At 41.8% G+C, this 12,847-nt stretch overlaps 1 protein-coding gene across 9 annotated transcripts in view; it reads right to left on the reverse strand.

Moving 5' to 3' along the window:
* The window catches only part of LOC137439043 (uncharacterized), a 330,944-nt gene that overhangs the window by 102,232 nt on the left and 215,865 nt on the right, over positions 1–12,847 (reverse strand). For all 9 annotated transcript variants that reach the window (XR_010986846.2, XM_068134660.2, XM_068134658.2 and 6 more), the window contains 4 exons: positions 9,948–9,983; positions 5,250–5,303; positions 1,445–1,489; positions 260–322 (listed from right to left, as the gene is read on the reverse strand). Coding sequence is in view for 8 of the 9 variants with exons in the window: in XM_068134660.2 (XP_067990761.2) it covers positions 260–322; positions 1,445–1,489; positions 5,250–5,303; positions 9,948–9,983 (198 nt within the window). In the remaining variant the exon portion in view is untranslated. The remainder of the gene's footprint in view (positions 1–259; positions 323–1,444; positions 1,490–5,249; positions 5,304–9,947; positions 9,984–12,847) is intronic.

A 12,847-nucleotide genomic window follows, 5' to 3' on the forward strand; every position in this document is an offset into this window, starting at 1 on the left:
TCATGCAAAAACAGCAACAGTGCTCAGATGGGAACACCAAACAAGCATGAAACCTCAATTGCAACTTGAGGTGAGCGAAATTTAAATCCATTTCCAGAGACAAGAAACAAAGGAAAATAAATATCTAAATTTTGTCAGAATATGAATCGGACATTAATTCATATCACGCTAATGTACCACAACCACACTCGACTCTGACTCCACTCCGCCAACACTCTCACTCCACTCCGATTCCATCCTCACTCCACGCAACTTTCACCTGCTCTCCTCTTGCTCCTCGCTCCCCAGGCAGACCAGATTTTCCAATGTCTCCTCTGTTTCCCTGTGAATAGAACAGCTGTTGGTTTAAGTGGCTCATGACATGCACCAGCATTTTACAGCAGCAGGAAAAACAAACGTGCAATTATTCCAGCAATTTCTTTTTACAAGTAAATTCTTAAATATCACAGGGGGTTACGCTGCTGGAAAATGTTGCGATATTCAAAACCGCGAAAGTTGAAACCAAGGGAAAAAGGGGGTTAGGTTCCTGGGCTTTGAGAAAATATAAAGGAAGGTGGGTGGTGGCCAAAAATAAACACATTGTAATTGAAATAAACATGTAAATAAATAGAAATCGGCTTTATGATGAAGACTCCTGCTGCGCCAAAGCAGATTAAAGGTTCAGAAGCAGATTAAACGAGCCCCCTTCCTTCAGTAATGTGCCTAAATCCCCCACCATTCCTCCCATATTAATCTCGTAAATCGTTTTCCTTTGCAATCTGTAGATGTTTATTATACAAATCGTTCTGCAGCTCCGTAAACCACCAAATAAATAAAATAAAATAATCACGTTTGTCCATCGTTGTTGTTCGCTTTGGCATCATTATTAACGGTGCACGAGCAACAACAAAAGGCTGTTTTTTTTTTTTTGTTGTTTTGGTATACAAGATCGAGGCTCGTGTAAGAGCTAAAACCGATATAACAACTGAGATAACCGTCACAACTCGGCTCAAAAATAGTGATTGGTCGAAATTAAGCCCCGTGGTAACCATATAGGTCCACAAAGAGGTTGCCAACGATTGGTCAAAGCAGCGATATTCAAACCTGTGATATTTAAGGGTTTACTGTAAAAGCCTGCTGTCTTAGCTGTTACCACCATTGTAGACGTGAAATACGCTGCAATATTCCTTTGGAAAATCACGTTTTATCCGGAGACATGTTGGAAAGATTTTAAGGGACATACTGCATATCCATTTAATGTTGAGCTTACGACCCTGCCACTTAAGGACTATTTCTGATCCATAAAAACCACTGACCACTTGCTCTGTAGATGGAAGAAACTAAAGTTTAATATTGAAGAATGAATTTCATATGAATGAAATAATGAATACAAGAACAACAAACGTGTTACAAGGCAAAATGCTTTATAAGTAGATACATAACATGAGAAGATGCATATTCTCACATTCTGTCCTGGAAGACCTGGCGTGCCTGACAATCCTGGTGGTCCCTGAAGGAAATCACATGACACCATACATTTCAGTGTGGACCACAAACACCTTCACAATGACTTCCTTAAGGATTTATCACACACACATTTATTAATATAAATATATATATATATATAATGCCCAGGCCTATTGGGTGACTTCACACAAGTCTCATAGGTTTATCACCAGCCAGGTGAGTGTCACAGAAAATATGATTTTGCTAAAGACACCAAAATGTCTTTACGTTCAATAAATACCAAGGAAGAGGAAAATAAAGAAAATATAATGAGAATAAAACATAAAAAAGACAGAAAGAGGGAAAAGGAAGGAATCAGGAATTAGTTGAAAGAACAGAAAGCAGGTGGAGAGGCGGGCGTGGGGAGTGGAGAGGCGGGCGTGGGGAGTGGAGAGGCGGGGGTGGGGAGTGAAGAGGCGGGGGTGGGGAGTGGAGAGGCGGGGGTGGGGAGTGAAGAGGCAGGTGTGGGGAGTGAAGAAGTGGGGGTGGGGAGTGAAGAGGCGGGGGTGGGGAGTGAAGATGCGGGGGTGGGGAGTGGAGAGGCCGGGGTTGGGAGTGAAGAGGCGGGGGTGGGGAGTGAAGAGGCGTGGGTGGGGAGTGGAGAAGTGGGGGTGGGGAGTGACGAGGCGGGGGTGGAGGTGGAGAAGTGGGGGTGGGGAGTGAAGAGGCGGGGATGGGAAGTGGATAGGCTGTGGTGGAAGTGGAGAGGCGGGGGTGGAGGTGGAGAGGCGGGGTGGAGGTGGAGAGGCCGGGGTGGAGGTGGAGAGGCGGGGTGGAGGTGGAGAGGCCGGGATGGAGGTGGAGAGGCCGGGATGGAGGTGGAGAGGCGGGGGTGGAGGTGGAGAGGGGGGTGAAGGTGGAGAGGGGGGGGTGGAGGTGGAGAGGTGGGGTATGGATGGGGGAGATAAATCACACTACGTCTAAATGTCATTTAAATTTCCTCGGATGGACGTTGAAGGGACGTCCCATCTGCTGGCATTAGTTGGTGGACGTAAAAGATCCCACGATGTCTTTCTTCAAAGAGAAGCTTAGCTATCGCCGGCACTCTGAATGAATTACAAATACCTGCTCTAATCTACACAGGGCACTGCATCAGCAGCACATCCGTGCCCTCAGCCAATGATGCCACTGCGCATCCGAGTGCCACATATGAAAGAAGAAGAAGAAGAAGAAGCCATTTAAATCAAACAGAATAACAAATATTAAAGAATGAAGCAGCAAAATAAAAAGGCAAACATTTACATTGAAGAAACCTGAACCAAGTGTCAGAAATAAACAAAACACTAGAATATCAGAACATAGTTTGAAGAAAATTAAATATTACAAAAACCGATGGCAATATACCCTCTGTATACCGAGTGAATAACGCAAGAAGAGTGACATGTATGATGGAGACAAAGAAAATCACAGAAGGCAGTTATTAAAGAAGCACGAATGAGGTGGCAAAGGGTGCTCTGCCAACCAGGGCGTCCTTGTTCAAGTACAACGTGTTTGAGCAAATGGTGCACGGCTTCCTTTGTAATACTGCATTTGCTGAGGGCTCAGGGATTTACTGCTGAGCCTATCTTTGCAGGAAAGCCATCCATCCCAGGAAGGCCTGGGGCTCAGTGGAAGGAAATAAACAAGAACTCATTTTCATCAACACAGGATCTTCTTCTTACATTGAACAGGAGAGAATGCCACGACGTCGGTATGAAGGACACCTTCCCCTGGGTGCTTCGACACACCACGAATGTTTCTAATTCACGCTGTTGCTGGCCCAACCTTCACCTTTTAATGGATGTCACCATGTGGTTGGCACACGCTATCCACATTTCAAGTTTTTCCCAAAAAAAAATTGATTCATCACAGCCACCTGGATGCAACAGCCCCTTTTGAAAACACCTCTTTGGTGCTAAACATTCCAAAGCGAAGCAATTAAATACTGACAAATTTATTCCACTGTTAATCAAAAGCACCAACTACGAACCCACATGTTACACAGCACTGCACTGCATTCTCCATTGTCCTTTAGCCATAACTACTGTCAATTCAGTTTTTGGATGTTTTTCCAAGTGAAAGGAAATTGCGCCATCAATATTGATGTTGCAATTTCCTTTTCAGCCTCATGAGGACTCGGTCTCGTGAATTTGTGACAAAAAGAACTCACCTTGTGGATTGGGTGTAAAAAGGACTTGGGCTTGTGAATTTGATGTAAAAAGAACTCGCCTTGTGGAATGGATGTAAAAAGGACTTGGGCTCGTGCATTTGATGCAAAAATGACTTGGTCTCGTGAATTTGTGACAAAAAGAACCCGCCTTGTGGATTGGATGTAAAAAGGACTTGGGCTCGTGCATTTGATGCAAAAATGACTTTGGCATTTGAATTTGATGCAAAAAGGCTCGGGCTCGTGAATTTGATGCAAAAATGACTCGCCTTGTGGATTGGATGTAAAAAGGACTTGGGCATGTGAATTTGACGCAAAAATGACTTGGGCATTTGAATTTGATGCAAAAAGGCTCGGGCTCGTGAATTTTATGGAAAAGGAAGACGGCTTAGAATTTGATGCAAAAAGGACTTGGTCTCGTGAATTTGCGACAAAAAGAACCCGCCTTGTGGATTGGATGTAAAAAGGACTTGGGCTTGTGAATTTGATGTAAAAAGAACTCGCCTTGTGGAATGGATGTAAAAAGGACTTGGGCATGTGAATTTGATGCAAAAATGACTTTGGCATTTGAATTTGATGCAAAAAGGCTCGGGCTCGTGAATTTGATGCAAAAAGGACTTGGGCTCGTGAATTTGTGACAAAAAGAACCCGCCTTGTGGATTGGATGTAAAAAGGACTTGGGCTCGTGCATTTGATGCAAAAATGACTCGCCTTGTGGATTGGATGTAAAAAGGACTTGGGCATGTGAATTTGACGCAAAAATGACTTGGGCATTTGAATTTTATGCAAAAAGGCTCGGGCTCGTGAATTTTATGGAAAAGGAAGACGGCTTAGAATTTGATGCAAAAAGGATTCGGCGTCGTGAATTTGATGCAAAAAGGACTTGGTCTCGTGAATTTGCGACAAAAAGAACTCACCGTGTGGATTGGATGTAAAAAGGACTTGGGCTTGTGAATTTGATGTAAAAAGAACTCGCCTTGTGGAATGGATGTAAAAAGGACTTGGGCATGTGAATTTGACGCAAAAATGACTTTGGCATTTGAATTTGATGCAAAAAGGCTCGGGCTCGTGAATTTGATGCAAAAAGGACTTGGTCTCGTGAATTTGCGACAAAAAGAACCCGCCTTGTGGATTTGATGTAAAAAGGACTTGGGCTCGTGCATTTGATGAAAAAAGGACTCGGGCTCGTGAATTTGATGGAAAAGGAATGCGGCTTGGAATTTGATGCTAAAAGGACTCTGCCTCATGAATTTGATGAAAAAAGGTCTTGGCCTCCTGAAACTGACGCAAAAAGGATTCGGCCTCGTGATTTGTTGCTAAAAGTCTTAGCATCACGAATTTGATGTTGGAATACAAGCTGCACATGTCAGCTGAAGCAGTGCAGTATAGAATTGCACAATATGTCACAACAAGCTCATTCGGGCATGAAATGACAAGACATCGAAAGTCATTGCCAAAATGGAGTGACCTAGAGCATGGTCACATGGCATGGTAACAAGGTATTATCATTATGCATAGCCATAGGGGATATGATAATTAATTCTCATCGTTTTAAAAATGAAATGAAAAGAAAGAATATAATCAGAGAATGGTACATGGACCGATTCTGTATTTCCACCTTCTGTCCTGGAAGGCCAGGATCACCATCACGACCATCTCTCCCAGGTGATCCCTGTGTAGGAAAGGAAGGGCAGAAATGTGTGAGTAAGTAAGACGAGATAAAAAAAAAAACAAGAAATAGAAAAAGTCGAGTTTTGAGATACAAAGCCAGGATTTCTGTTGATAAATGGACAGTGATATCTTCAACACGGTTACTTTATCCAATCCAGTAACTTACTTTTCTGGACCAATGCACTCAATAAGAGAGCAATGCAGCCATTACACACAAGCTATTTGGGAACATGAAAGGAGCTTTTGTAATGGAGTTTTCAGATTATTAGTTTGGGGATTGTAAAAAGTACAATTGACCAATGAAAATGGTTAAAAGTGCAGCTTTGTGGTCCATTCGGAATTTCCATAGCGTAGCAGAGAGAGGAAAATTGAGGTAATTTCAATTACAGAATTATTTCCCACCCTAAAATCCCAAAATGGTATTCTCAGGGAGATGCTCCAGGACAACAACACTAAGTCATGCTATTTCTCATTCCCGAGCAACAGGGTCATAATTCGGTGATACAGAGGTGGAGCATTCAGGATAAGCCAGTGTCACAGACCACCACTGAAAAAGGCCACGTGGGTTTACAAAATAATCTACTGTATACAGTAAACATTGATCTGCAGTGAGAAGATAACGATGAAAACCAACTAAGTTGATACGAATAGGATCACTGGCACAGGAAACGAGTAGTGGCTGACCTTTTGAGCATTGGCACTTCCCCTTAATCAGTGTATTCCTCGACATCAGACCCCAACTTACCTGTTATATATACTGTTCACCTCTAAAACATGGAAAACTTATGTGGTCAGCATCGAGAGATTGAGAATACGTTGGGATGATGCAGACTGACTCACTCAAAATATTCCTGTTTGATTTTGCCATGTGTTTTCTCCCCGATCATCAGATGTATTTAACTGTTTTTTTTGTACAAAGTCGAGGCTCATGTAAGAGCACAAAACATAAAACACAACATATAAAGAGACACAGAAAACGTATAATAAAGGGAGCGGGAGACAAAGGGGGAGAGAGAAGGAAGCACACAAACACAACAACAGTAGAGAACAGGGACATCGGTAGATCTGTGGAAAGGTGAGGGGTGGTGTGGGGGGTGAGGAGGGGTGGAAGAGGGGAGGGTACACGGTATAAAACAAATGGACACTACTTGGACTTTCAGGAAAGAAGTAGGAATTTGAAAAAGGTGGGTTTGGGGTGTATTAACGGAGGTAGAGAATATCAAGGTTTTGGATGGGGGACCTGGAGGGAGGAGTGGGATTGAAGAGAGTGAGGGAGTTTCTTCCAAAGGCGGGAGAAAAGAGGAATGAAAGAGTGAAGGTGAGCAGAGAGTCTTAATTTTGGCAATTTCACCAGAAGAGGGCTGCTGGCAGATCTTGTGCGACCTGAAGGAATATTTGGGGAACACAGCACAGACTGCTGGGGGAGCAAGGCCAGAGAGGAGATGGTGGAAGACAGAAAGAGCACGACCTACCTGCGGTGAGAGAGTGAAAGGCCCTCAGAATCATCGTCATCGCGGGAGATTCCAATGATTCTGAATGCTTTGGTTTCTACAGCGTGAGGACGAGCTAGGTGTGAGGCAGGAGCACCCGCCCAGAGGGGAGAGCAGTATTCCATTGATCTGCGGATGAAAGCTTTGTATGTGATGAGGAGCTCAGAGGTGTCAAGGAAGGACTTCGCACGATGGAGGATGCCCAGTCGGCGACTGGCTTTGGAGGCCAGCTTGGAAATGTGGTTTTCCCAGGAAAGATCATGGCAGATAGTGAGACCTAATATTTTGCAAGTCTTGGTTTTGAAGAAGTAATCAGGCTCAGATCTCGAACGATTCGAGTTCATCGTGGTCGAAAAGATTCAATATGGCAGCCTCTAGAAACATCACTAACAGATCTTGAAAACGTGTTGATTCAACATCAGTATTTGGTTCGAGAGCAAGGACATTTGACGATTGTTGTGACCACAGGTCATATTTAATAAAGCCAGATTCCAGACTATAATTCGGATGTCAGCTTTACCGCCGGCCTGCAGAGGCCCAGCCACCTTGATTGAACGCGCAATCGATGACTGGTTTGGCCATAGAACCTTCCACGGTCAGCGGGCTGAGTGATGTTCCCAATTTATTTCTCACGTCAGTGGGTAGTTCTAAAATTATGATGCATTGCAAAGGAATTACATAATTGACATGTTCATCAAAAGACTAAGACTAAAACTATGAAAATAAATATTTTGGCTTTTTCAACTGCAGGATTTCAAATAGCAAATCAAGGCTGGCCTGGATCATATTTATAAAAAAATGTTTGCTGTAAGATTGAGTGAGACACTATCACTAACGTTTCGCTCCCAGCTTATTAGCCCCCATTGGATTTGGTACAAAAAGGGAGTTTATGGATTGGGTCTCGTCCATCAGTCCATCCGTAACAATATTTCGGAGATGTATTGACCGATTTTGTTCATACTTGGCACAAAGACAATCCATGATGGAATACATAAGCAAATCATTTTGTTTCGCAATGCGATCAAAGATGCCCGACTGGCGGCCATTTTAGTTGTAAAAAAAACAAAAAACGATGTTGAACACGTCCTCAACCATTTCTCGGACATGTATTTACTGATGTTGTTCAAACTTGACACACAGATAATGAATGAAGGTTTACAAATGCATGTCATGTTTTTCGAAATCAGATCCAAGATGGCCGACTGGCGGCCATTTTGTTACTTAAACGTGTCCCCAACCATTTATTGAACGTGCATGGACCGATTTTGTTCAAACTTGGCACAAAGACAATACATGGGTGTATACATATGCAGAAGATTTTATTTTGTATTCCGACCAAAGATGGCCGACTGACGGCTTTTACCTCCGTACAGCAAAATTACTAAAACCACAGAGGCTATGAAATTGTATTTCTTCTGTTCATTCTTCCAATTTGGATTTTCCTGGTTGGCCGGTTAACTCATTTCGTAGGACTAGCAGGTTGCCCGTGCATGCAAAGGATTGTAAACGGGTAGGGATGGGGGAGGCAAAAAAAGAAATGGCATCTTCTGTCGTTGAGCTGGTGGTGGTTCCTGTGCATCCAGCCGTCTTGACCTTTAAAAGTTATTCTTTACCATTGAGAGATAGTGCCAAAAACGATATGTAGCATGACATTTCAGAAGGTTGTTGACGGATTATGACAAAGCTTGCTGGATGAGTTGAGTCAGTGACAAGTACAAACCGATTAGATTTTGGTTCAGGTCCGGATCCAGATCTGCCCCATCAATGAGATACAAAACATTACCTCTTCAGCCTGGCGGAGGTATGGAGGTATGCGCTCTACCGAGTGCCATTGGAGTTGCCTCATATATTTGTTTTCCTGTTTTATCTCTTTCAGTACTTATTCCTGTTCATACATACTGTTCATTTATTTGCTTGTATTTCGATATATTTCACAATTTTTATTTCATTTTGGGGAAAAAGTAGTCATGGAATCCATTCTATTAATGCCACATATTTAATTATTTTACTGCAATAAAATTAAGTGGCAATTTAATATAAAAAATTGTCATTTAGATTAAGAATTTGAATCACTATAACCTTCACGTATGGTATGCATCTTGAGTTGCGAGTCAATTAAGAGTTTGGCCCGCAGGCAGCACAATTTCTGGGGTAAGACGAGGATGGGCGACGGGGGCACGACGACACCCACTGATGGTGTCACATGTAGGTTAGGAACGGAATTGATAATTTGGCCAGGGTACTGAGGATGACTCGCTTGGTCTTTGGAAAATCTTCGACGTCAAACAAATAATGTTGCAGATGATGCACCCAGCTTAACATCCGTCTGAGCCCAAGGTCAATAATGGACAAAGACCCAAGGAGGACAATGACCCCAAGGTCGAGAATGCCGGAGTTGCTCCGAAACTACACAGCTTATTGGTAAGGACGCTATGTCAACACCATCCTTTCAGGACAATCACTGCAATGAATACAGGGTACCGACAGGCAAGAGACAGGCTTCCAGGCTGACCAGGAGAACAGACTTGACCCGGCTTCCCAATCTCCCCCAGTGAAGACGCAGTAATTAATTCCAAAAACTTCGCTCGAGGCATTGAACAGGCATCATCAATCAATATATTTCTCACGTCAGCGGGTAGATTATAATCCATACATTTTGGCATAATTGCATTTACTATTAATGCAGTTTGGCATCACTTTTTATTCCCCATGATGTGATGCACGGGTCAAATTTATTCGCGCAACGGCGTATACTTTATTCCACTTAAATTGATGTTGTGCGGTGCGTGTCTTGGGGGCATCGATAATAACCAATTCTACGCCTGTAGTAGCTGCGTCCCACGTCCTTGGCCAAGAATCATGATGAAGCTCGTATTATTCTCATTTCTCCCATCATGCAGCGGTTACAAAACCCAGAGGGCCGTAACGGGATGAAATTCATCGGAACAGTGTATCGGGGTGTATGGACATCAAATGCGATTTGAAAATTCAAATATTTAAGCATCACACAAGGAATTGGGGAAAAGAAGAGATGGAAAAGAGGGGTGGAGTGGTGGTCATTAACTGCCACTGGAATCGATATCGAAGGAGTTTCTCCAGACATACTTTGGAAGGAACCTGCTTATTTTAAGGTAACCGTACGTGTGATGACTTACCGGTGGTCCTAGCAAACCGGGAGTTCCAGAAGGTCCCTGTAAATACAAAAACGAAAAGACCTTTTAGAATGAAAGCATGTATAGTAAAAAAAAAAAAAAGATATATATATATATATGTATACATATTTAAAGACCTTTACATATATTTGTCAGTTTTATGAAATACTATTTCTTCACAAAATGCATAATATACACATTAATGTAATTTTATATCATTATTATTTATATATATTTGTCAGTTTCATGAAATACTATTTTTTTCACAAAATGCATAATATACAGAATTATGTAATTTTATATGATTATTATATATATATATATATATATATATATATATATATATATATATATATATATATATATATGTATATATATATATATATATATATATATATATATATATATATATATATATATATATATATATATATATATATATATATATATATGTGTTTTATGAAATAATATTTTTTTACAAAATGCATAATATACACATTTATGTAAATTTATATGATTATTATTTATTTACATATATATTTGTCAGTTTCATGAAATAGTATTATTTCACAAATTGCATAATATACACAATAATGTAAATTTATATGAGTATTATTTATACATACATACATACATACATACATACATACATACATACATACATATATATATATATATATATATATATATATATATATATATATATATATATATATATATATATATATATATATATTGTTGAGGTTTTGAGATTGTACATATGACATCATTAAAGGTTAAAGGTTTGCCCCCCCATAGTTAGTCCACAAGCAACACGTAGGCCCATTAGAATTAGTTATGTCATAGTATGTGTAAGAGCAGGCCATTTCCCTAGTGACATGTGCGTTGTGGAAAGAATTGAGCTTAGGTCCTTTTCATTTTGCGGCCACCCTTCATTTTCATCAATGGGCAAACTCGATCCCGCGCCCCATTTTGGCTGATCCCTCCGTGTGCGGTGCTTTGGCTGCCAGCAGCATTAGCTGCCCTTTGCTCGCTCAAACTAGTCGGGTAACCACGAGGTAGGCCTGAAAAGAGGGAGGAGCGCGAGGGTCGAGGTGTGGCCGAGTCGAGCAGCACGTCAGAGGCAATGACGGTAAGAGCAACAGCCAACCAGGGATGAGAGGGCATGGTTTGACAGGGCGTGGTACAGAGCGTCTAGTAAGTTCGAGAGGGTTCGCTGGGCAAAGCTATATAAGCCAGCGCACAAAGCCCTTGAACAGGACTTGCAAGGAGGACTGATGCAAAAGGTCTGGCTGGAAGAGGACTGGTATGAGGACAGAGTTGAGAGATGAGAAGGGATGCGCAGTTCTGAGTTGAGTTACGAGTTGGGAGAGAACTGATCTGGAGCACTAGTGTGGGAACAGCACTGAGAGGACCGGCGTGCACATGACAGTTCGAGGCATTGATTGAGCAGCGCATTGAGAAGCGCGCATTGAACTGTCCGTTTATTACGTACGCAGCCCCGTGAGTGTAACCGCCAAAGCCCAGCCTGCCGTCCACCCTGTAATAATCCCGTGCATGCCAAATGACACGTGGAGAGCTCCTGGCCGCTGCCGTCTGTTTCATCTGCTTCGCGGTGCGAGTTGGGGACCGGAGAGTGAGCTGCCTGGACGCCATCCCTGGACCATCGACCTGTTCGTCTGCAATCCCGTGTGAGTGTGTCTGAGTGTGACGGGCCCGTTTGTCTTGGGATAAGTTAAGACTGTTTAAGGCTGCACTGTGTATTCTTTTTCTTCTTATTGTACAAAGTGTAAATAAATCTGTTATTCCTTTTCTTCCCAAATTCAACCATTTCAGTCATTTCCTCCATTGGGTAAGCGTGGCATGATTACGGACCGCTTGGATCGGGTTTAGTCCTTGATAACGGCTTGGGTCACGGGTTCGCTACCGCTCGGCGTTTCCACCAACACCCGTGATTCGGGCTGGGCTTATTTCCTCGTTTCTGGGCGGCGCGAGAACTTAGGTATTAGTGATTAGTCCTACGACCCTACTTCGCGCTGTCCAGGAGTGACGTCATAGGTCCCGGGTCCCGTCGGCTAGTAAAAGACAAGGGGAAAAATCCCCCTTGGTAAAGGGGAAAGGCCGGCACTGAGATCCGCAACAATATATATATATATATATATATATATATATATATATATATATATATATATATATACATATACATATATACATACATACATACACACACACACACACACACACACACACACACACACACACACACACACACACACACACACACACACACACACACACACACACACACACACACACACACACACACACACACACACACACACATACATACATATATATATATATATATATATATATATATATATATATATATATATATATATATATATACAGTATATATATATATATATATATATAAAAAATATACAGACTTGGCATTTAATATGGAATATTTTTTTTGTGGGGGTGAACTTACTTTTCAAGATGTCTTAGAACCAAAAGTTCATTGGAATTATGTTGAAATTATTCTAGATTTTGTTAATGTGACCTTTAAAAGAAACAAAAACCACATTTGACATTTCGAAACAAATAAATTGATCCTTGAAAGTGATGTAAACTGATATCGAACTCAATTCATGGACAGTACTGTGTTAAACTTCTGTACGTTTTCCAGAAGTATCTCTTTATTTTGCACATTAGCCAAAAAAAATTTGAACAAAAACAAAAGTTAAATTACAAGTGGGATTACGGACAGTAAAATTACAGTTCAGTACTTCGTGTAACCCCCACGAGCATTCAGGAGAGCACGTACATGTTGAGGCATGCTGTTCACGAGATTTGCCAAGGTTTGGACAGGAATCGCTTGCCATGCAGTGACAATAGCC

The sequence above is a fragment of the Myxine glutinosa genome, chromosome 13 (assembly GCF_964187855.1).
Source record: "Myxine glutinosa chromosome 13, kmMyxGlut1.1, whole genome shotgun sequence".
NCBI classification, from domain to species: Eukaryota; Metazoa; Chordata; class Myxini; order Myxiniformes; family Myxinidae; genus Myxine; species Myxine glutinosa.